At 39.0% G+C, this 26,311-nt stretch overlaps 1 protein-coding gene across 1 annotated transcript in view; it reads left to right on the top strand.

Annotated features, from left to right (window-relative positions):
* Positions 1-26,311, top strand: part of EGFL6 (EGF like domain multiple 6) — a 73,694-nt gene that overhangs the window by 17,059 nt on the left and 30,324 nt on the right. Inside the window, exons 3-7 of the mRNA XM_036747657.1 lie at positions 4,575-4,667; positions 7,814-7,933; positions 10,990-11,109; positions 15,295-15,429; positions 18,255-18,377. Of these exons, the coding sequence (XP_036603552.1) occupies positions 4,575-4,667; positions 7,814-7,933; positions 10,990-11,109; positions 15,295-15,429; positions 18,255-18,377 (591 nt within the window). The remainder of the gene's footprint in view (positions 1-4,574; positions 4,668-7,813; positions 7,934-10,989; positions 11,110-15,294; positions 15,430-18,254; positions 18,378-26,311) is intronic.

The following is a 26,311-nucleotide window of genomic DNA, read 5'->3' on the forward strand; positions in this document are numbered from 1 at the left end:
AGGAACTCCTCAGGATAGTGTTTCATTTAGAATAAAATAAAATGCATGATACATTAATGCATTAAATACATAAAATTAAATGCATAAAAGTCATAAAATAAAATGCATAATGTTACAAAGGAAACTAATTATATTGAATACAGTTATCAAAATATTTTTTAAAATGAGTTCCCAGACCTCAGGATAACAGCTCCTGCTATAAAGGGAAGCAGGACTTGGCTTTTTTGAAAAAGCTAGTTTGTAGCTGGAGGGTCACAGATGTGCTGTGTTAAATATATCTTGAATTTGTTGCTAATAATCTGACACTATACATACCAAAAAAAAAAGACATGATGAATAAGGAAAATACAATCAAGATCTAGGTGAAGTTAGGAATGATCAGTATTTGGTATCTTCATCGGAAGGGATCCTGAACCTCCCAGCTCACCTACTTGGTTCTAATTTGTGGGTGTATTTAATGGAATTCACCCTTCAAATCATCTTTTACTCAATTTTCATGTTTGCTCTTGACCATAAAATAATACTTTACCCAAACCACCAAAGAATAGGGTGAATACCTGATTACTAAATTACTTATTTCTAAGCATGCTTCTAGTCTTCGAGGCAATTCCTAAGGAAACCCAGTCAAAGCTAAGCCCCCAACTCTCCCTCTTGTCATCTCTCCTTCAGGCTTCTATTTTCCTCTAAGTGTATTTCTGTCACTGTTTTTAAACTCTTTTTTTATTAAATCTTATTGTTAGGAAAAAATCAGATATGGAAGAAAAAAGCATTTATTAATACCTACTATGTGCCAGGCACCATGCTAAGCACTTTATAGATACTATTTCATTTGATCCTCACAACAATCTTGGGAGGGAGGTACTATCATTATACAGTTGAGAAATCGTCATTGTTTTGTTCAGTCGTATCCTACGCTCCAGGACCCCATTTGAGGTTTTCTTGGCAGAGATACCAGAGTGGTTCACCATTTCCTTCTCCAGCTCATTTTACAGATGAGGAAACTGAGGCAAACAGGGTTAAGTGACTTGCCCAGGGTCACACAGTAGTGTCTGAGGCCAGATTTGAACTCAGGTCTTCCTTACTGCAGACTTGGCACTCTATCCACTGCACCATTAGCTGCCTTGACCATTGAAGAAACTGAGGTTAAAGACTTTCATAGGGTCACACAACTATTAAGTATCTGAGGCTATATTTGAGCTCAAGTCATCTTGACTCCGATCTCAGTACTCAATCCACACCCAAACCACCTAGCTGCCTCACAATAATTCGATTCACTGACATTCAGTCTAAAGTGCTGGCTCTCTCAAATGTATTTCGGGATAATTTGGTTGGGCAAAAGGAATGAACTTCTAATTTTGGAATTTCACCCAGCAAGTGGAAAAGATGTTTTAGAAGCTTATCTAGAGAAGAGATATTCTTAGGAGGCCCTAAGAAGTCACTCCACTCAACCAAAGGTACGCTTTCCTCTCACACATATATACCCAAACTGACCATTCTGTAAAGGTACAGCGTTTTTCCTTTCCATTTCTCTAGTGTTTAAATCAATAATGGACCTGAACTTATGATGAGTTAGTATACATTTTGAGCTCAAACCTTTCACTGTCTTATGTATCATTCTTCAGTCTCATATCCCTGTTTTGTGTTCTTCCTTTGCTTCCCTTATGAGTATGGGAAGAAGGGAGGAGGTTGGTAATAAAGAGAGAAAGGGAGAGGGAGGGAGGAAGAGAAAGAGAGGGAGGAAAAAAGAGAGGGAGGAGGAGGAAGAAGGGGAAGGAGAGAGACAGAGACAGAGAGACAGAGTCATTAAGACTTAAAAAAAATTCAATGTATGATTCATTCCATTGGTCATAATTCTTCTTTACAACTTGACTATTGTGTAAATAAGTTCAATGCAAAGTTATACATAGAAGATATATCGGATTCCATGCCATCTTGGGGAGGGAGGGGGAGAAGGGGGGGAAGAAAATTTGGAATTCAAAATTATGTGGACCTGAGTATTGTAAACTAAAAATTTTTTTAAAAAATCTTAAGGACCAACTCTGACATACTTCGCTCTTCTCAGCAACCTAAGGTGCAAGGACAACTCCAGGGGACTCACGATGGAGAATGCTATCTTCATCCAGAGAAAGAACTATGAAGTTTGAATACAGATTGAGGCACACTACATGCTCGCTTTTTTTGCTTCTCTTTTGTTTTTGTTTTGGGTTTTGTTTTTTTTTTTTTTGGTTCTATTTCTTCTTTCTCATGAGTCATTCCATTGGTCATAATTCTTCTCCACAACTTGACTAGTGTATAAATTAATTCAATGCAAAGTTATACATGGCAGTTATATGAGATTCCAGGCCGTCTTGGGGAGGGAGGGGGGAGGGAGGGCAGAAAATCTGGAACTCAAAACTATGTAGAACCATGTGTGGTAAACTTAAAATAAATAAATAAATTTAAAAAATTATTTAAAAAAATCACATACCACAAAAAAATAATAATCAATGTCTTTCTACTACCACCAGCCCCCCCTACACACACATACACACACACACGCACACACACGCACACACACATGCACACACACACATACATATTGTACTCTCATCAGAGCTGAGAGGTTATTTCCTAGGCCTTTCCCCATCCAAAAAAACATGAAGTATCAGATTCTATTATTTCTCTCTCCAAAAGTTAAGCTGAAATAGGTAGTTCATTTACACTCATGGGCACTCAGCTGCCGGTGAAGTGAAAGAAAGAAATTGAAAATCAATTCAGCCAACATTTATTAAGTGACTACTAGGTGCCAGGCAATAGTAGACAAAAACCAAAAACAGTATAGTCTCTGCCTTCAAGGAGTGAACATTCTTCTTGGGGGACACAACCTGTACCCAAGTAAGTAGATACAATGAACAGAGGATATAATATCAGAAGTACTAATAAATGGAGGGATTGGAAAAGGCCTAGTGTACCAGGTGGCTCACGAGTTGTGCTTTGAACAAAGCCGAGGATTGTGCAGGTCAAAGGTGAGGATGGAGTGTATTGTAGACATGGGGAACCACTTACGTGGAGGCAGGCAGGTGGGAGATAGGAGGTCCATATGGGCAACAGTGAGTAGGCCAGTTGAAGGATGAAGACTAGATGTGGACTAGAGTGGTTGGGGATGGTTTGAATGGCACTGGAACCAGACCTTGAAGCAAAGACTAGGTGGAGGGGAGGTGACAGAGCTTTGCAATTAGAGACAACAGCATGAACAAAGATTAGAAATGGTTGAGCAACAGTAGGCAGATTTTTTACTTAAATGGAGCTAGAGATTTTTTTTTATTTGTGGAGTAGATGGAAGTAAGGAAAGATAGGTAGATTGGGTCCAAAATTAAAGAACACCCAATTTGAATTTGGATTTTCATCCTCCAGGCAATGGAGTACCATTAGAAGTTTTCTCACAAGGAGTGGCCTGATAAAAGTGGTATTTATCCAATCAAGTGACTATCTTCTGCTATGATTTAAAAATTAATAAATGAAATATCTTCATGATCACGTGGGAGTTCTTTTAGTGGCATAAGAAATTATGAAAGGTATAAGGCAGCAGTGGGGAACCTGTGGCCTTGAGTCCACATGTAGCCCTCTAGGTCCTTGGGTGCAGCCTTTTGACTGAGTCCAAATTTTACAGAACAAATCCTTTTATTAAGGGGATTTGTTCTGTGAAGTTTCGATTCAGTCAAAGGGCCACATTTGAGGACCTAGAGGATGACATGTGGCCTCCAGGCCACAGGTTCCCTACCCCTGGAAGCATTCAGGAAAATATAACCAAGGAAATTCATGTAAAAATTGCAACTAGGTGGCACAGTGGATAGAGCACTGGGCTTGGATTCAGGAAGACCTGAGTTCGAATCTGGCCTCAGACACTTCCTAGCTGTGTGGCCCTGGGCAAATAACTTAATCCTGTTTGCCTCAGTTTCCTCATCTGTAAAAGCTAGAGAAGGAAACTTCAAACCACTCCAGTATCTTTGCCAAGACTTCAAAAAGGGTCATGAAGAGTCAGACACCACACTACAAAACACAACTAAGCAACAACCTAACAAGTTATTAAATACTAAAAGTAAGTATTTAATAAAAAAGACTTCATCTGTTACTAGATATTTCTAAGGATCTGTCCACCTCTAACATTCCATGATTCTGTAAGAAGACATTGTAAGGAGGACAATGGTCAGTTGTTTGAACGTTTATAAGGAAAAAATAAGGGAAAGCTGGACTGTTTTTTTTTTTTAAGCAGAAAGGATTTAAGTTATGTTTATGCCATAGCGGCAGCATTCTTAAGCAAAGCTAAAATAATAAACCAACATCCATTTGTGGGGGAGAGAATGAATCTAGTAAGTAAATGAACATTCTTCAGCTTCCTGACCCCCAGCAGGTAGATAATACATAGCAGACCTCAAAGACAGCACAATAACCCCACTATTGGCCTCAAGTATGTTGGTGTGTGATTGATAGAATATGGATGTGTTTAAGAAGTCAGGATGCCTTTGCAGTGTCTTCTCCTATTGTTGGATCTTCTAAATGTTTTGAACATGTCTTTTTTTTCTTTTACTCTACAGCCATTTGTGACCACGGGTGCAAGTATGGTGAATGTGTGGGGCCAAACAAATGCAAATGTTTTCCTGGATTTACAGGGAAAACTTGCAATCAAGGTTTGTATAATGTTCTACAGCTGAGTCCCTTAAGGTCTTACCGAGTCTGGCTTCCCCACTAATATTTTTTTTCCTGCTAGATTATGTTGCCTTTCACAAATCTGGATTCATTGGAATGGTTATCATTTAATTCATTAGAACTGCCGGTCATCCATTTGCATAGGATCATTGACTCAGAGATGGAAGGGATTTAGAGATAACTGAATCTAACTCCATCATTTTAGAGATAATAATAATATGCTTTATATAGCAGTTTAAGGTTTGCTAAGTACTTTTGAAATATCTCAGTTTACCCCCACAACCCTGGAGGGTAGGTGCTAATATTATCTCATTTTACAGATAAGGAAACTGAGACAGATAGGTTAAGAGATTTACCCAGGGTCTTGCAGCTAGGAAGTAGCTGAGGCTATGTTTGAACTCCGATCTTCCTGACTCCAAGTCCAACACTCTATCCACTGCACTGCCCGACTGCCTAGATGAGGGCATTGAAGCCTAGAAAGGTTAGTAGTGATTCATCCCCAATCATACACATAGTGCATAGGAAAATCTGGATTTGAACCCAAGTCTCCTAATGTCAAATCCAGAGCCCTTGCTATGCTGCTGTTCTGGCTTTCATGCTGAGTGAGACCGTTCAATGCAATTGACCATGGTACTGCTTGTGGGAGATAGTATTTTCCACCCAGTTGCCATAGTCAAAGATTATGGGTGCTGTACCACCACATTCCTGAAAGCCTTGTTAGAGTACCATTTCTGATTTAAAAAACACAGGGCACACAATTCCGCAAATGCCTAAAGGGCAGTTGGGCTCTGAGAACCAATACCCAACTGGGACCCCACTTTGTTCAAGGATGACAACAATGGGATACCTATCACAGAGCCAGAAGGGACTTAGAGGCCAGGCACGACCCCCTCATTTTACAGAGGGGACATAGGGAGGTTAGTTGATTTGCCCAAGATCACACAACTAGTAATTTTCTGAGATAGGATTTGTACCTAGGGCTTTATGACTCCAAGTCCCAAGTTCTATCCCCTATTCTACCCTGCCTCAGTTAAGAGGCGGTGGTGAAGTTCTACTTAAGAGATACACACTCATTCCTTGCTGCTATAACTGGCCTGGTCTTTCCTGCCCCTTAATCCAGAGTACACTAGACTGTCCTCCTTTCGTCTATCTCTCAAATGGTCCTGTAGCCTGTAGTTCCTATAGTTCCTGCCAATAGCCTGGTCTTTCTTCGTTGAGATACTTTAGTCCCAAAGGGGATGCTAGGAAATATATCCCTCTTTTGGGGGGCACCTAGGCTAAGAGTATTGTTCTCATAAATAATAGCACAGATATATCCTTTATCAGTCAGTGGGTTTTATACCATGAAAACCTGTTTTTCTATGAATTTTTCTCTCTGTACCAAGACTCCTTACCAAGGGATTTGAAATAAATGTTTCCTTTCTTGGTCTTTTTCAAGTTCTAGTAAAATATTAATGTTTGTGGGAGTTAGAAGCCTGGGAAGAGAAAGTGCCCCAATTTTCTCCAATTTCAGAGCAATCTATCTTTTCCTGGATAGTCTTTCTTACTTAAGTAACCCTGGCTCCAGTTCATAGATATACATTAACAGTGACAGCCCCCAGCATGCCAACTGATTTGTTTCCCACAAAACTCCATCCAAGAGTCCTAGTCAGCTCTACAGTGGAGCTGTGTGATGTGATGTCTGTCTTCCAGTTTCCCATTATGTCCAACCATCAGTTTTTCACTCCCCCTATTTACGCACAGGATTGATGAGGGAGAATGGATAGGAGGGAAGGGGGGAGGTTTCCATTAAAGTGAAACCTAGCCATCCAGAAGAATGGAAAATTACTCTAAAGAAAGCTCCATGTTTATATCATATTATACTGTACTATATTATAGTTTATATTATCTTATGCTATATTATGTTGTAGTCTTATTATTATATTATCTGTTATAATTAACCAACAAATATCTAATAAATGCCTCCTTATGTGGTAGGAGTCAGGATAAAGAGAAAAGTAGAAAACAGCCCTTTCCCTCAAGTACTTTCCATTCAAACAAGAGCGGCAACTGATCGACTTAATTATGTACCAAACAAATACATAAATATGAAATTATTTGGAAGAAAGGCACTAGCAACCAGGAGGATCCAGAAGGGCTTCAAGGAGAGGATAATGCCTGAGCTGAGCTTTGAAGAAAAGTAGGGATACTAAGGGTTGGAGATGAGGACATCCCTATCCTCTTACCTTGTTTGCAGTATTTGCTTTTTGAATATTTTGAGTATTTGCTTTTTTTAAAAAATGGACTCTCTACCCAAATTCCCCCCCAAAATCTACTTAGAAAGGTAGCCTGATTTGCAACAATTGTGTTTTTGTAGTTAATAGTAATAAAAAACTATATATATATTTTTTTAATAATATTTTTAAATAATGTTTGATATATTATTTATATAATATATTACATAATATATTATGTCATATATAATATAGTATATAATTTAATAATGCATTAATGTTATTCATAATAATATATTTATATAATGATATGTAATAATATAATACTATATATTATATAATAACATAATATATAATATATTTATATAATAATATATTTATACCATAATAATATATTTATACCAAATACTATATTATATATCTCTATATAGAGATACATATATATATAAAACACATATAATTTTTCCCTATTATTCAATTTCAAAGAATCAAAGCCCAACAATTAAGAAAAGGCTAAGATCAATTGTACTTCCAATAGCCTGGATGACTTCCAGGTCCCTTCCAGTTCTATATCTGTGATTCTTTGTATCCCCCTAAAATATCTAAGTCACATTAACAAGGTGCATTCTAGACATGGGGTACAGCCCTGCAAAGGAGGAGATGGAGTGTTATTTGTGAGGAACAGCAAGAAAGCCAGTTTGGCTGGATGTGGAGAAGCAGCTCATGTTCATATCCTTTCCCCTTGGATTCCCTTTAAGAGCTGGCCTGCTGAATGTTTTTATATGGAGGTTGCTTTGTGTTTCTCTCTCTCCCTGGTTTTCCCTGGGGGAGTTTCTGGCTTCAGTGAGGTAGCATGGTCACTCCATTTCCAAAGATAAAGGCATCCTTTTTTTTTTCCTGAATGATTCCTGCAGATATGAATGAGTGTGGACTGAAACCTCGCCCCTGTAAGCACAGATGTATGAACACCCATGGCAGCTACAAGTGCTATTGTCTCAGTGGCTACATGCTGATGCCAGATGGCACCTGTTCCAGTAAGTAACAAAAAGAGCCCATGAGGGTCATTTTCCCCCAAACAGAGGAGTGTGAGAATGATTTTGATACCCCCTACACAGTTTTATCAGTATCTACTCAGATCCTTGTGGTTTGCGTTTTGTTTTTCTTTTTTTTTTACCAAGGATCAATAATTACTTCGGTGAGTTAGGTAGGACAGAATTAAGGTTAAGTTGGTTAATGCTGTCAGAATGAGAATTATGTAGGTTGAAATTAATTAACCCATTAAGTATTGATGATTATATTACTTTTACATGATTTATAAGACAGATTTGTACTATATAGATTTATAGTTTGTTACATGGGCTTGTATTAACCTGTATTAAGGATGTAGATAAAATTTTGCTGTACTACACTCCACCTCACTGTAATAACAATTTAGATTTGAAGATCTTTCCCACCCATTAATAGGCCAAGGGACCTGCTTACGTGGCAGGAAGCCTAGGTCACATGTGGTAGAGGAACTTGCTGAGAGGAAAAGGAAAGTGTGTCACAGGAAATGCTGAGAGAGAGCAGTTAGAGCTAAGGGTGAGAGCAGGCGTGTGCTGTGCTGTGAATGAGTTTGTGGGAAGGCCCCAGCAGGGGAGCGGAAGATTATGAGAGGGCAAGGCTCCATGCTGTGATAATGTGTATTGAATTCTTTGCTGCTGTGATGGATTGTGCTTATTGGTTTTGGGATCTGGTTCTCTGGTGTGTGAATAAATGGTTTACTTCTTCTGCCTTCTATATGGAGAGTTTCTTATATCTTGCGATACAGAACCACGTAGGCATATTGACAGTTATCATCTATGTTGTGATTACTGCCTTGCTAATACATTCACCCCAATCCCCGTGTCATAAGTGTACCTGGGAAGCTTCTGTGTTCTAGAAAACAACAGTTTCCCCTTTCACTTTGTTCTTTTACACCTGATGCTTGTACAAAGTCCCAGAATCCTGTTGCCTGTTCCCTGACTAAACACTCACGATTTCCACAAGTGGGCAAAGTCTGATGACTAAATTGTAGTGACTGATAGACACTTTCCTCAGCCAATCATACGGATTTCCCCTTTTTGGAATTGACCGATCAAAAAATTGTACAATCTTATTCTATTCTTAGTAATCTCTCAAAGTCTATAAACATTCCCTCAAAACTAAGCAGAGGGGTCCATGATCATGGAGACAAGTGAGTCTTGAATCCAATTTCTTAGGGACTACCAGTTTCCCTAATAAATTGAAACTGCCCTGAGTGCCTCAGTTTCCCTTTATTGTGGATTGCAATTTTGGGGTCACAGGAGGCAGTTTGGTCTTTTACCCATGATTCTAGGGAGCTAGTTAGCTTTAAAAAAAGCACAGGATGTCAGGCCAAACAAGAAGCATGGAGACTGGAATGCTATCTTTGGTTAAAGGACCAAAAGGTTGTGGGAAAGCATGTCTTAATAGTCCTCAGAAGATTTTTTTCAAACATGTACTTTTAGTGAGGTGACAAGTGCCATCCAGGGGCAGAGAATTTCCTATCCCCTACACATCTTACATCTCATCCCACTGAATGTTGTAAGGAGTTGCCAGAAATGCTTTCAGATAAACATTCCTGAAAAGAAAAGCCTTTCTGTAACAAAGAAAAATGAGTATCCTGTGGGAGCTTAAGTGTCTGTATAGAAGAGAGAAGGCCTTTCAGGGATTACATTTCGTTAGGAAGAGAAGAGCACCCACCTTGGGGTCACCAACACCATTCTCCACCCCCCTCACACACTCATTCAGATGCATTCTCTCCCTGTGCCCCTCTCCTCGTTTCAGCCTCCCTCTCCCTCAAGTCCCTTTAACATGTACCATTTACGTGCCTTAGAAAAAGGTAGAGCCAAGGTGACTCCAGTGAGACTATCAACCCTCTGGCATACTCAGTTTTTCACTTGCCCAATGCTATAACTCCTTGAACCAGCTAGGCAAGATGTTCTCCCTTGTCTTCCTCATTACTCGTGATGGAGAACGTGATGCAGCGACTCTGTGAATCAGCCTGCAGCCCTCAAAATCTGCCTTAGGTTCATAGACCTGGAATTAGAAGGAATCTCTAAAGCCGTCTTATCCAGCTTCTCATTTTACACATGGAAGGTTGACTTGCGAAAAGTCACATTGGTAATAAAGCTTCAGAGGTGGATTTGAACCCACATCCTCTTCTTTGAGATTAAATAAACAACACAAAAGTTCTCTGTTAAGAACTATGAATGTCAATTGATATTCCTGAAATATTCCTGAAATGCTACCCAAAAAAATGGAGGAAATTATTTCAGTCTTGATAGCCAGAAATGTTATACAGTTGTTATTGTTGTTGGGTTCTTTTAATATTCAAGATGACAGACTCTGTTAAATTATTTCTTATCTATCCAATAAATAGTTGGTATGTACGTATTTGTTTCTTGTCTCCCAGTTAGATTAACAGCTCCTTAAGAACAAGAAGTATCTTTTGCCTCTTTTTGTATCCCCAGGCCTTAGCACAGTACCTGATTGTGAGGGAACAGAATTTTCTGCCCTAATTATGGCAATTGTAGGGTGGCATAACCTTCAAGCAAATAATGAGATACAAAGGAAAGAGGGGTCCTTGACAGTTCGGTCATTAATAAGTTTTATTAGGGCTGATTAGATTAATTGGGGGAGTTTACTCACAAGAGGCCAGTGGTCCTGGGCAGCAGCAGGACAAAGTAACATCTTGTATCCCCAAGCCCTCCTTAGGCCAGGTCAGGTCATTTATAGAAGTAGAACAAAGAACCACGGATAGCCTGTGGTCATGTGTAAAATTTCCCATGAGGTAGTTGGAACTCCTTTTTCTGTTTACATTTCCTCAAGGTAGCTTGCATCCTTTGTGGAGTTATAGGTCATGCTCAGACTGCCACAGTATTCTGGTACATAACAGATGCTTAATAAGTGTTTATTGATTAATAATTGTCAAATTGAATTAGAATTGCATGATAATCAAGGAAAGATTTAGAAAAATATTATCTACAGAAATTTGAGAAGAGAGCTATTGAGCTCTTCAAACTAAATATTTATCCTTATTTACTTTTAGATTCTAAGACATGTGCCATGACAAACTGCCAATATGGCTGTGAAGACACAAAAGATGAGGTACGGTGTCTGTGTCCATCAGCTGGGCTACAACTGGCACCTAATGGAAGAGCCTGTATAGGTATATGGATATGAGTTCTCTCTTTTGATTTCTTTTTCTCTTCTTCTGTTAACTCATTGGATAGCTAGGTGGCACAGGGTGCCAGGTCTGGAGTCAAAAAGTTTCATCTTCCTGAGTTCAAAGCTGGCCTCAGATACTGTATGACCCTGGGCAAGTCATTTAACCTTGTTTGCCTCAGTTTCCTCATCTGTAAAATGAGCTGGAGAAGGAAATGACAAGCCAGTCCAGTATCTTTGCCAAGAAAACCCCAAATGGGGTCCCAAAGAGTTGGACGTGACTGAAAAATGACTGAAACTGAATTATTCGTTTGTTGGACAAGATGGCTTCTGAGGTCCCATCTGGATCTAGATCTATTATCTTGTACCTTGTAAATCATGCTTGTAAATGCTGAGTTATCTTATAGATACCAAAGAAGCTTGCTCTAAATAGATCTAGAGCCAGAAAGAACCTCTCAAAGGTCATTCAGTCTAAGCTAATTTTAAAGATGAGGAAACGGAGGATCAAGGAAGTTGAGCGACATGCCCAAGGAATGCTTTTGTAAAGTAAAGAACTATTTTATGGAGCAAATGAATTGTTATTATCATTGAGTCATTTCAGTCACGTCTGATTCTTCATGACTCCATTTGGGGTCTTAACAACAACAGTAACAAAATGGGAATGAGAATATTTGACCAAGCTACTACACAAGGTCACAATAAAAATCAAATTATACAATATATGTCAAAATATTTTTTAAACTTGAAAGTACCATAAAATGTACAGAATTGATGAGTTTAAGCTTCCTCATCTGTAAAATGAGATGAAGAATACCTGACTTACTTCACAAGATCACAATAAAGCTCAAATTTTACAATATATGTGAAAGTATTTATAACCTTGACAGTACTATAAAATGTACAAGTTTTTTATTAATATTATTATTTGCCTACCTCTCTAATAAAGACAGATAGCCCTCCTTTGAATGATCAAATGAGATATTTGTAAGGTATTTATCACAGTGCCTGGCACAAGGTAGGCACTTAATGAATGTTTATTCCATCCCCTCTTTCTTTTTTTTATTTTAATTTAATTTATTTAATATATTTAGTTTTCAGTATTGATTTTCGAGTTCAAATTACAAATTTTCTCCCCATTTCTACCATCCCCCCCACTCCAAGATGGCATGTATTCTGGTTGCCCTGTTCCCCAGTCAGCCCTCCCTTCTGTCACCCCACTTTTCCCTTACTTTCTTGTAGGGCAAGATAAATTTCTATGCCCCATTGCCTGTATATCTTATTTCCCAGTTGCATGCAAAAACTTTTTTTCGAATATCTACTTTTAAAACTTTGAGTTCCAAATTCTCTCCCCTCTTTCCTCCCCACCCACCCTCCCTAAAAAGGCAAGCAATTCAACATAGGCCACATGTGTATCGTTATGCAAAACACTTCCCCAATACTTATGTTGTGAAAGACTAACTTTATTTTGCTCCTTCCTATCCTATCCCCCTTTATTCAATTTTCTCCCTTGACCCTGTCCCTTTTCAAAAGTGTTTGTTTTTTATTACCTCCTCCCCCTATCTGCCCTCCCTTCTATCGTCCCCCCTTTTCATCTCCTTCCTCCTTCTTTCCTGTGGGGTAAGATACCCAATTGAGTGTGTATGTTATTCCCTCCTCAGGTCAAATCTGATGATGGCAAGATTCACTCATTCCTCCTTGCCTGCCCCGTCTTCCCTTCCTACAGAACTGCTTTTTCTTGCTACTTTTATGAGAGATAATTTACTCCATTCCATCTCTCCCTCTATCAATATATTCCTCTCTCATTCCTTAATTCGATTTAATTTTTTAGATATCATCCTTTCATATTCAACTCACTCTGTGCCCTCTGTCTATATATATATATATATATATATATATATATATACATATGTGTATATATATATATATTCCCTTGAGCTACCCTAATACTGAGGTCTCATGAATTATACACATCATCTTTCCATGTAGGAATGTAAACAAAACAGTTCCACTTTAGTAAGCCTCTTATGATTTTTCTTTCTTGTTTACCGTTTCATGCTTCTCTTGATTCTTGGGTTTGAAAGTCAAATTTTCTCTTCAGCTCTTGTCTTTTCACTGAGAAAGCTTGAAAGTCCTCTATTTTATTGAAAGTCCATACTTTGCCTTGGAGTATGATACTCAGTTTTTCTGGGTAGGTGATTCTTGGTTTTAATCCAGCTCCATTGACCTCCGGAACATCATATTCCAAGCCTTTCAATCCCTTAATGTAGAAGCTGCTAGATCTTGTGTTATTCTGATTATATTTCCTCAATACTCAAATTGTTTCTTTCTGGCTGCTTACAGTATTTTCTCCTTGATCTGGGAGCTCTGGAATTTGGCAACAATATTCCTAGGAGTTTTCTTTTTGGGATCTTTTTCAGGAGGGGATCAGTGGATTCTTTCAATTTCTATTTTACCCTCTAGCTTTAGAATGTCAGGGCAGTTCTCCTTTATAATTTCTTGAAAGATGACATCTAGGCTCTTTTTTTGATCATAGCTTTCAGGTAGTCCAATAATTTTTAAATGATCTCTCCTGGATCTATTTTCCAGGTCAGTGGTTTTTCCAAGGAGATATTTCACATTGTCTTCCACTTTTTCATTCCTTTGGTTCTGTTTTGTAATATCTTGATTTCTCATAAAATCACTAGCTTCCAGTTGCTCCAATCTAATTTTTAAGGTAGTATTTTCTTCAGTGGTCTTTTGGACCTCCTTTTTCATTTGGCTAATTCTGCCTTTCAAGGCATTCTTCTCCTCATTGACTTTTTGGAGCTCTTTTGCCATTTGAGTTAGTCTATTTTTTAAGGTGTTATTTTCTTCAGTACTTTTTGGGGTCTCTCCTTTAGTCAGTCACTGACTTGTTTTTCATGGTTTTCTCACATCACTCTCATTTCTCTTCCCAATTTTTCCTCTACTTCTCTAACTTCCTTTTCCAAATCCTTTTTGAGCTCTTCCAAGGCCTGAGACCAGTTCATGTTTTTCTTGGAGGCTTTTGATGTAGGCTCCTTGACTTTGTTGACTTCTTCTGGCTGTATGTTTTCGTGTTCTTTGTCACCAAAGAAAGATTCCAAAGTCTGAGTCTGAATCTGAGTCCATTTTTGCTGCCTGAACATGTTCACAGCCAACTTACTTGACCTTGAGTTTTTCATGGGGGTATGACTGCTTGTAGAGTAGAGATTACTTTGTCCCAAGCTTGAGGGGCTCTGCTGTTGTTTTCAGAGCTATATCTACACAGCAAGCTCTGCCACACCAGCGCTACTCCTCCCCCAAGAAATGCCAACTTAGAGGGACTCAGATCTAAGCTGGTTCTGCACTCCTGCTCTGATCTGCCACTTAATTCCTCCCACCATGTGGGCCTGGGGCCAGAAGCAACTGCAGCTGTAGCTCTGTAAGCAGCCTCAGAGCTGCACCACCTCTACTGCCCCTGGGGCTGTGGCCAAACCATGAACTCCTTTCACTCTGTCCCCACAGCTTTTCCCAATAACCTTCTCTGTTGTCTTTGGTGTTTGTGGGTTGAGAAGTCTGGTAACTGCCACAGCTCTGATTCAGGCTGTAGGGCCTGTTCGCCCGGCTCTGGTCTGGTTGGTCCAGGCGTGGCTCATGCTGGGCTCTGCTCCACTCCGCTCCCAGTTCCATGAGATAGAACTTACCCCGTGACCATCCAGGCTTTCCTGGGCTGGAGCCCTGCTACCCTCTGCTATTTCGTGGGTTCTGCAGTTCTAGAATTTGTTCGGAGCCATTTTTATAGGTGTTTGGATGGACCTGGTGGGGAGCTCACGCAAGTCCCAGCTTTTCACCCACCATCTTGGCTCCACCCCTCCATCCCCTCTTTCACAATGAAAGAATGGAAGAGTACAATTCTCATTTTAGAAACAAGTTTCTAATTATCCTTCCCTGCTACGGGATCCCTCCAACCATACAAGCAAATATCTACCTGCTGAGTACCTGGAAGTATCGCTATTTCCAGGACCTGGGATTTCATTGGTGTGGGAACTCTGTCTATGTATTAGATTATACAATAGAGAATTGATTCTGGCTCAGGAAGTTTCAGTGATTTGAATAGAGGACTGCAGTTCAGTGAAATTGATTGTGCCAATTCTATTGGCCCTGTTTTTTTTTTTCTTTTCCCTCTGGAAACACTACTTTCTTGGTCTAGATGTTGACGAATGCTCCTCTGGTAAAGTCCTCTGCCCCTACAATCGGAGATGTGTGAACACATTTGGGAGTTACTACTGCAAATGCCACATCGGTTTTGAACTGAAATACATCAATGGGCGATACGACTGTGTAGGTAAGATGTATGGCTCCTTTTCCCCTCCAAATTCATGATCTTTCTTTCCTACCAGTTCCTCAGTATCTGCTTCAGAGTATTATGCTCCAAGTTAAGGTTCAATCAACACCAGATAAAGATGAAATTTAACAGCTTTCTGGGAACTGTGGCTCATTCACAGGTCCGAAAGGTAGATACCTAGCATTTGACCTGAAACAATGACTTCAATATTTGAAGACCTGTGATAGCAGAATTCTCAAGATCATAGAACTTTTGAATTGAAGGGGCTCCTAAACATCATTTAGTCAAGCCATTTCATTGGCAAATGAGGAAATTAAGACCCAAGGACATGAAATGGTACAGTAGAAATAATATCAGATTTAGCTGCAGAAGAACTGGGCTTAAATTGTAGCTTTGTGACACACCTGCATGACACTGAACAAGTCATTTATTTCACTTCTCTGGGCCTCAGATTGCTTATTTTCAAAATTAGGTGATTAGATTAGGAGACTTCAGAGATCCCTTTCAGCTCTAAATCTATGATCTTATGCCTTTCCCTGTTTGAATAAAAATGGTTTTATGATCACCATGTATAGCAACAAAAAAGCAAAGAAGGGAGATAACTAAACTTGTTTCATTTTGATGAAAGAATTTAAGTAACGCTTCTCTAACCTAGGACTTAGCAGACTCCCTTTCATAATAGTTTGCCAAGTATTTCATTTTTTCAATGCCTTCCTTGGGTGACTAGAAGAAGACTCCAGCTTCTCCAGCCTCCCCTGCCTTTGCCTCATCCATCTTTATTTTCCAAGTACCTACCCATGCCCAACATTCTCCACTATCAAAACATTCTCTAAGGAAAGGAGTTTATATTAATCATTAATACATTAGTGTGAATTTAAACCATTTGCTTACTTCTCTCAGAATAATTAATTATATAATGAAAATTTAATCTCCTGATAAATGAATTACAGTTATTAGTGAGCAGGTGTGGGAGTTATTTTGGTGGAGAAAAAAATGGACTTTCCCACTACCCTTACAATCTCATCAAGTTCTATAAGTTCTTTATCCTGTTATATGGTTTAACAAACTGGCTGTGTTGTGTCAGCTATTTTATAACAAGGAAAACTTAAGCAGGGATGTGCATTCAAGAAAAAAATCAACTCATTGAGAAAAGGTCAGTTTCAGGGTTCTTAACCTTAGACCCATGAACATTTTTTGAAAAAATATTTTAGTAACTTTTTCATATGAGTTTCCTTTGTATTCCTATGTTCCTATTATTTTATGCATTTAAAAACATCATTCTAAGAAAGGATCTATAGGCTTCACCAGACTGCCAGGGGTTCCATAATACCCAAAAGTTTAAGAATGCCTACTTTATGTGTTGAGGATTGCCACAAGCTACATATTCAGAGACCCATACTAGTAAAAAGAGACTTAAAATCTACTTTACCGTGTATATACACAGAAAGCTCTTCCTTTCCTTTTTTACTTTTTAGTAGAAATTTACCTTGCCTCAGTTTCTTCAACTGTAAAATATGGATGATAACAGCACATACGTTGCAGGGTTGCTGTGAGGAGAAAATGAGACAATATTTATAAAGGGTTTAGCATAGTGCCTGACACAAAGTAGATGCTGCATAACTGCTTTTTCCCTTCTTCCCTTAGCTTATACTATACGTGGGATGGCATAAGAATTGGTCCCTGAATTTTGAACAGTGCTTCGTAATCTCAACAGTTTTTCCTCAAATATTTTGAGTATTTTATTTTATTATATTTATTTTGTATATGTTTATATTGTATATGATGTGTTGCATATCATATTTTTATTTATATTTTTATATAATTCTATATATAAAATAGTTTATTATATTTATTTATATTATTTTAAATTTTAGAGGACAATTCAGAAGATCTGTTTAGACACCTCTTATCAGAAGTGTGGACCAGATGGCCTCCTAAAATGCCTTCCAGCACAAAAATCCAATGATTCTATGTTAAATACTTTGAATAATGTGGTACAGGAGGGCCCCCAAAATGGGAATTTTCATTGGGCATTTTCAGAAGGAAACTAAACTTTCTGCTTTAAAAACTGATTAACAAGATTGATATCTAAGTTCTCTTTGCAAGCAAACCTCAAAGGTTTTAGGATTAAAAACAAAATGTAATTTTCTGTGTCTGTGTGTGTGTGTGTGTGTGTTTGTATACACATGTAGATATAAAACAGATGAGGTTGAAAGGTGTTGGTCCATAGTAGAAGGGGACTTTTTAAACCATCCCTGCTTAAGCTTCTAGATAAGTCAGGACCAGTATGGACCTACATTTTGGTAGTTCTCTGTTTCCTAGCATCTTCTGAGCAAATCTGAATTTTCATCTGTGCGTTCTGTAGTATTAAACAATGGCCTAACCCCTTGTGAGTTTCAAGCCTCTCTATTCAATAGCAGAAATGTTATATATTTGTTTATTTGGGAAGAGGAAAGGGGAAAAATAAAATTTCCCTTAACCTACTCCACTAGATTTAAAAAGCAAACAAATCTAAAAACTCCAGAGAATTATAAATTCCAGTTTTGTAATACCTTCAAAACTCAAAGGATGAAATTTCCTGTAATGGGGAATAGCCTTGGACACCCTAAGTTTACCTTTGAAACTCCCAAAAGATAGCACTCTGGTTCATAATTCATGGTAATTTTAGTCTCATGCAAAAAAGCTAATGTTCATAGTACTGGTGAGCCACTGAGTTACTTGGAAGCTACAGAGAACGTGGGAGAATAGAGTTAGCGCACTGTGTTTTCAATGAGTTTTCATTGAAATGTTGTTCTTGGTTTTCATTTTGGTTTTGTTTTTTGTAGATATAAATGAATGTACTGCAGATACCCACAAGTGCAGCATTCATGCTGACTGCCTCAATACCCAGGGTGCTTTTAAGTGCAAATGTAGACAGGGATATAAGGGCAATGGACTTCACTGCTCTGGTAAGTCAAATTTAATTACGTATTAACTGACAGCTAATAGAAATGCAAAAAGGGGCATTTTTTCTTCCATCTGTTGTTCTCCCATTTCTCTCTACATATATTATACCATGATGGTATAGAATCGTAGACCTAAACATGTCATTTAATTCCTCTGTGCCTCCATTTCCCTATCTGTAAAATGAGAAAGTTGGATAAAATGGCCTATAAGGTCCCTTCTAGCTTAAAATTCATGCTCTAGTGCTCCTTTTTATGTCTTACAGGCTTCAATGTCTGAAAATGAGCTTAAAGATCTGGTGGTGGTGGTGTTCAGTCATGTCCAACTCTTTGTGACCCCATTTGGTGTTTTCTTGGCTAAGATACTGGAGCAGTTTGCCATTTCCTTCTCCAGTTCATTTTACAAATGAGGAAACTGAAGTAAACAGAGTTAAATGACTTGCCCAAGGTCACACAGCTAGTTAGTGTCTGAGGCCAGATTTGAATTCAGGAAGACTCATCTTCCTGACTCCAGGTCTGACACTCTATCCACTGTGCTTTAAAGATTAGCTTAGCCCAGTCCCTTTATCTTGCAGATGACGAAAACAGACTTGTCCAAGGTTCTATAGCCAGTTATGCATAGAATCACAGAATTTGAGAGTTGATGGGGACCTCAGCAGCCCTCTAGTCCAACCCATAATTAATAAACATTTATTAAGCACCTACTGTGTTCCAGGCCCTAGACTAAGCGCCAGAGATACAATGAAGCAAAAGACAATCCCTGCCCTCAATGAGCTTACAGTTAATCTAATGGGGAGACAACATGCAAGCAAAGAATACAAAGCAAATTTTGTACAGGGCAGTGAGGGGTGCAGTGGATAGAATGCCGGGCCTGGAGTCAAGAAGGCTTATCTTCTTGAGTTCAAATCTAGCCTCAGTCACCTACGAGCTGTGTGACCCTCAGCAAGTCACTTAACCCTGTTTGCCTCAGTTTCCTCATATGTAAAATGAGCCGGAGAAGGAAATGGCAAGCCGCTTCAGTATCTTTGCCAAGAAAACCCCACACGGGGTCACCAAAATTCAGACATCACTGAAATGACCAAACAATAACAGATTATAGAGAGGACAAACAGGAAAGAATGAAGAGACAGAAGGCACTAGAATTAAGAGGGGTTGGAGAAGGCTTCCTGCTTCTCTGCTTGAAGACCTCCAAGGGGAGGGAGCCCATCACCTCTGGAGGTAGCCCATTCCACTTTGGCCGCTCTACCATTAGGAAGTCTACCTGACGTGGAGTCTCAATTTGCCTCTTTGTAACTTTCACCTATTGTTTCTGGTTCTGCCCTATGGGACCAAAGAGAACAATCCTAATCGCTCCTCCATATGACAGCCCTTCATCCCTGAAGACGGATGTCATATATCCTGAGACTTACTTCCTCCAAGCCAAACCTTCTCCAAGCCTTCACCCTATCTTCACGTGATGTGAACTCAAGGCCGTTCACCTTCTTGATTGGCCTCCTCTGGATATTCCCCAGCTATGTATAATAACAGAACGGAGACTAGAACCTGAATCTTGTAACTCCCAGAGAACTATACTTACTATGATACCCCACAGCCTCCCCAGCCCTCCATTGTTCGACCTAGCTTCGTGAATGGCTAGTTCCATAGATCGTCCGTGGCACCAAATTTGAGTACCCTCAGTAAGAGCTGTGTGGACATTCTAATAACTACTCAGCCACTTGATGAAGATGTAGAGACCTTTGGCACTGGGAGTTCTAAAAATGCAAATATAAAAACTGTATGTATATTAAAAAGAAGTGCTGGTAAAAGCATTCAGGAAGGGCTTTCATAATAGAATTCTTTAATATAGAGACTGTTTTGTTTGTATCTTGGTATCCTAAGGGCCCAGCACAGTGCCTTGAACTTAGCGGGTGCTTAATAAATGCTTGTTTGATTGAATTGGTGAGAAGGAAAAAAAAGACACAATCCGAGTCTTTTTCTTTCCTTTCATTTGACTGCTTCAAAGAAAACTGCTTTATTGTTACCTAAATAGATCCATCATTCTCAGGTTCTTAACTTGGGTATCATGTAGCTTGTGTCATGTAGCTTAGAGCTTTGCTAGGCCCACAGGAGTGCAAAATTCAGAAAAGGAAGGAACCTTAGAAATCCCTCCATTCAACCCTCTCATTTTACCGACAAGGGAACAACGACCCCCTAAAAGTTAAGTGACTTACCCAAGATTACTATTAAGTGGCAAAGCTAAAACTAGAAGTCAGACCTCCTGAGGTCCAGTTTTATGTTCTTCCCCCCTATCTCCAGCTCACCAATGCTAACATCCACCTTGCTTGGCTACCAATTCAAGAAAACTTATTTTTGTTGATTTCATAAAATAATAAACACATTTCTAGACAGAAAAAGAATAATTCTTTGGTTATGTGGCAAGTCAACAAAATTCTCACTTAAATTCACTCTTCTACTATGCTTAACTTTTCCATCTCACCTTCATACATTTAATTATTATCCATTCTTTCCATTAAATATTTCTTCTCACAAACATCTAAGTGGTATAGGCTAAGCTCTTACCTAGCCCTTAGTCATTGAATGGGTACGGCCTCAAACAAACTGAGACATGGGAAAGACTTTAATTTAGAAAGGCCAAAGTCATCCACTGCATCCTGGGCCATCTCCAGTTGTCTTGACCCTTGTCTTGCCACTGGACTTCGATGACTCTGGAGGAGAGATGGAGGCTGATGACCTTGCATAGCTCTGCCTCATCAATATCTAATTCATTCACAAGTCAAGACATCACCCTCATGATGTCATCGGTCCTCTTCAAGAATGAAGGACAAACAACAAGGTGGCGTAGTGGTCAGAGCACAGAAACTAGGCTCAGAAGGCCTGGATTTGAATCCTGCTTCAGATGCAAAGTGCTTTGCAAACTTGAATTGCACCATGTAGATGCTTACTACTATTATTATCATACTACAGAAAAAAACCTATCCTTTGGGCCGGAGCCTTCAGTACTTAGAAAAAACGTTCCTTGTTTTCATTCCCTCTGACAGGGCTGTCCCAAATGCAGCCCACAGGCTGCATGCGGCCCACAGTGCAATTTATGCTGCCCACCTACAAGCGTAGAAATTTGCATAAATGCTTTTGTGAATGAAGCCGAGCTACCGCAGAGCTCTCACTAAAACGGCAAATCAAAATATATTGTCTGTTGTTTCAGTAAAAATCTAAGGTTGGACAGCCCTGCCCTATGAATTAAAGTGCCATGATTCTTAAGAAGAGTAATCTCTTCCTAAGAAAGGTCATACCCTAGCTTCAAAGAATGATTGGCAAAATTCCATACTTAGGTGCATAAAAGTCATCTAAATTAAAAAATAGGAAAGAATTAGGTCCAGTTACTTTTCAGTGTTTTAAAATATTCTATGAACACAAGAATATCTGATGGAATGATGCCACTTATTTATATAACCCTTTCTTTCCACAAAGTTTCAAGTGCTTTTTCCAAAGTTGGTCTTTATCCTTAAGATACAGGCATAATCCTGGGCCAGAAAGAAAATGGAGGCCTAGAGAATTTGCTGTTTTTCATGACCAGTGCTCCCACGATGCCTTTAAATAATGACACATCAAAAGTTTGCAGATTTAGAGCAAGAAGAGACCTCAGAGAGCTGGTGTACACACCTCACTTTAGAGCTGAGGAAACTGAGTCCCACAGAGCTGAAGTGACTTTTCCAAAGTCAGGCAACCAGTAAATAGCTGAGCTGAGATTTGAACCCAGTTTCCCATTAGTTAGCATTCTTTTTTCGGATGTAGGTGTCTATTTAGACACTATCTTTAATTTGATTCTGACTAGAGATGCATCTCGCCTCAAGAAAACAAAATTTTTTAAGTCAACATGAAGATATCTTCATTTAAGCGAACTTTTCTTAACAGAATGGTGAGTGCAAGTTTCCTCTCAGTAATCAGCTACCTAGTTCAATTTTTAAAATATACAATATATTAAAATTCCATTTAATTTATCTATAATTGTAATTAATTTATATATAAATTTATGTAACATCTACTTTGTAATCATTTATATTATGTGTTACATATAAAACATATATATAAATATTATAGATAGTTTGAAGGTTTACCATGTTGCCTACCTATTTTATCTTATTTTATACACACAATAATCCTGTGAGGTAGGTTAATACAAACATCATTTTCCTAGTTTTACCAATGAAGAAACTGAGGCTCAGAAAAGCCAAGTGATTTGTCTAAGGGCCATATGACGAAACTTAAAAGCTGGTTGTAGATTCAGGTCCTTCAATTCCAAACCCAGTGTTCCTCCCATCACACCTTCCTATTCTTAAATAAGTTGTATGTAAGTTTGTGTTGTGACATGTAAAAAGGTCTGAGGAACATCATTTCTGGTTAATCATTTTATTGATTATGCTAGTGAATAATCAATCAAAGGATAGTCATTTGGCTGTTTCTCCTTAACCAAAGACCCCTCATGGAACCCACTCAACACTTATATGCCTTTCGAAGAGTAGATGTTTCTGAAGGTGGAAATCAACTCTGATTAACAAATAATGAGAGAATGAATATTATAGTGATAGCTGGGCTTATTCTAATGACGGTCTGAGGGACATGACTCTGATCACTCCATCTTGGACAGAGAGATTCATCTATACCCATACCACCCCATCTAGGGTAATCTAGACAAAGGAGAGAATCCACTTCCAACCAGACCTGTCTGACTAAAACACAATGGGCTAGAATCTACCAATTCATCTAAACTAGAATTTCTTTACCTTTTGATCAGATCCAAGTTTTCCTGGTTTTACCCAAGATTTCATCTCGCGATCAGCCCTGCACTTCGAAGGCTGTCTGAAATAGCCTATAGGGGTTGATTTCTGCATGAGGAAACAAAAGGGGGGGAACCTTATTCCTAATTCAATAATTTGTTATTAATATAAGAGAAATAATAATTTCTTTCAATGTCCAACTGTTTTCAAGGATAGCCTGTTGCATATAACAAGGCATTTAGAAACTATTTTTCCCCATCAACTACAACAGAAGTTTTGAAATACGATAAATTTAAAATATTCTATTGGGAAATTCTAATAATAACTCAATTAACAGTACTCCATTCAAACAACAGGTCCTAGACAGAATTATATTTTTGAGTCACCTATACACTACCATCCCTGCATTCATTGATTCTTCATTCAATCAACAACAATTCCTTAGGCACATACTAGCTGAAATCTCAGGCTTGCTGACCCTTCTGTAGATGACAAGAAGAGATTCATCTAAAACAACCCATGCTAAACAACCCTTGCATTTTAATAGTGGTCTTCTATAGTTAATGCTTTACCATCAAAGAAGTAAATATCATAGTGGGACTAGATACTTGGCGAGGCAGTTGGGGTTAAGTGAATTGCCCAAGGTCACACTACTATGAAGTGTCAAGTGTCTGAGGCCAGATTTGAACTCAGGTCCTCCTCACTTCAGGGCCTATGCTCTATCTACTGCACCACTTGGCTGCCCCTGGACTATATTTTTTTCAGAGGAAGATCATTTGACCTTGAAATTGTACCACATAAAGGCAGTTAAATGGTGTGTAGTTGACAAAGTGCTGCATCCAAAGTCAGGAAAACCTGAGTTTAAAAAAGAGGGTTGGCAAACTACAGCTTGGGTGTCCCAATGCCTGTTTTTATATGGCCTGTGAACTGAGAATAGTTTTTACATCTTTAAACACAGTATTTTTGCACCAAAAAATATATTAAAATTTAAATATAAATAAATGATATTGTATTTAAACACAATACTTTACACAAAACCATATATATGTATAAATAAATGATATTATATTTAAAGACATAAAAACCATTCTTAGCTTGTAGACCACATAAAAACAAGTGGCAGCTGGATTTCCTGTGAACTTATGCCACACCCTGGTTTAAATCTTGACTCAGACTTTTACTTAACCCCAGACAAGTTATTAAAACTCCCTTTGCTCAGTTTCTTCACCTGTAAAATAAGTATATCGGCACCTACCTCCCAGGTTTGTTGTAAGGATCAAATGGGATAATATAAATGTAAAGTGCTTTGAAAATCTTAAAACACTGTATAAATGCTAGCTATTATTATTATAATTACAGTTATTAGTATCATGAATAATAATAGCCAGGCATTTATGTATTGCCGCCTACGTGTCAGACGCCATGCTAAGCACCTTACAAATATTATCTCATCTGATCCTCATAACAGCCCTAGAGGTCGGCGCTATTATTGTCATCCCTGTTTTGCAGTTGAGGAAACTGAGGTGAAGTGCAAAGTCCAGGGTCACGTAACTAGTAAGTGACTGAGGCCAGATTTGAACTGAGGTCTTCCTGACGCCGGATCCAGTGCTCTCTGTACTGTTTCACCAATACCACCTCTTCCTCCTCCTCCTCCTCCTCCTCATCTTTCCCTTCCTCTCCCCCTCCCTTTCCTCCTTTTCTTCCTCCTCCTCCTCTTCCTCCTCTTTCTCTACCACCACCACCACCACGTAGGTGTCTGCCAACCCTCCCTCTATACAGTACTGGCCCTGGATGGCCTAAGACCTCGAGACCTAAAACTTCTGACAGTCTGTGTTTCATAAATCTTGGTCTTACTCAATAGGAGAAGGGAAGAGAATAAGCATTCGTGTATCACCTACCATGTACAAGGCATTGTGCTGAGCATTTTACACATACGACCTTCATTTCAACCTCACAACAATCTTGGGGTACTATTGTGATCCCCTTTTTACAGTTGAAGAAACTGAGGCAGACAGCACTTAAGTGATTTGTCCAGTTACACAACTAGTAGGCAGGTAGGTACCTGGCACAGTGGATAGAGCACCGGGCCTGGAGTCAGGAAGACTCATCTTCCTGAATTCAAATCCAGCTTCAGACACATCCTAGCTGTGTGACTCTGGGCAAGCTGCTTAACTCTGCCTCAGTTTCCTCATCTGTAAAATGAGCTGGAGAAGGAAATGGCAAACCGCTCTAGTATCTTTGCCAAGAAAACCCCCGATGGGGTCATGAAGAGTCAGACACAACTGAAATGACTGAAAACAACAACACACAACTAGTAAGTGTATGAGGCCAAATTTGCAGCCAGATCTTCCTGATTCCAAGCCTGCTGAGTCACCTAGTAGCCTCAATTGTGCCAAAAGTGAAGCCAGGCAGGTAGACAGGAGCCTACTATCAGCCAGTCTAGTACTTTACCTTTGTACACATGCCTACCTTTAGCCTCTCTGTAGATCAACCTCCTCACCATAGCTTTCTCTTTCAAATACAAAGGGAGTGAGCTCCCTGACGCCAAAGGTTATGATGTTTTTTATTTTTTTTTTCCGTTCCATTTCAGCAGGAAGACTTCAAAGCCTAAACTAAAAGCAGATGTTTAGATTTGCCAAGCTAGGTCTGAAACCCTCCACTCCCTATTTATTAAATGCCTTGAGTTTCATGTTACTGATTATATAAAGGAAATTCGTAGGGAATTGGGTTTTCCTGTTAATTTTTCTTACTCTGTTCCGAGAAGAGTCACTGAACCACATCAGCAGAATATAGAGGATCCTTTCTAATATAGTGTACCAGGGAAAGGAGAACCTTCTATGTTGCTACGGCCTGGTCAGTGAGGGCCCAGTCTTGGAAGTATGAGCGAATGTGAGGCTTTGGTGAATCATCATCTAGACGGTGTGATGAGGTGAAATGGAGGGGTGTGGACTTTCCATTCAGCGCCTGCACAGGGATCCTATGAATGTTTCCTATCCACTTAGTACCCAATAAAGAAAAGGCTTTTTGATTGGTTTCTGTGCCAGAACTGAACACACAGACAAAAAGTATTAAGTGGCCAAATCATTGTTTCTTTCCCTGTAGGCAAGCAAGAATTGCTGTGGATCTGGGGTAGGTAGGGGGAGGCTGGAGGCAGCTGATGCTTTG

Source organism: Trichosurus vulpecula, chromosome 2, assembly GCF_011100635.1.
Source record: "Trichosurus vulpecula isolate mTriVul1 chromosome 2, mTriVul1.pri, whole genome shotgun sequence".
Lineage (NCBI taxonomy): Eukaryota > Metazoa > Chordata > Mammalia > Diprotodontia > Phalangeridae > Trichosurus > Trichosurus vulpecula.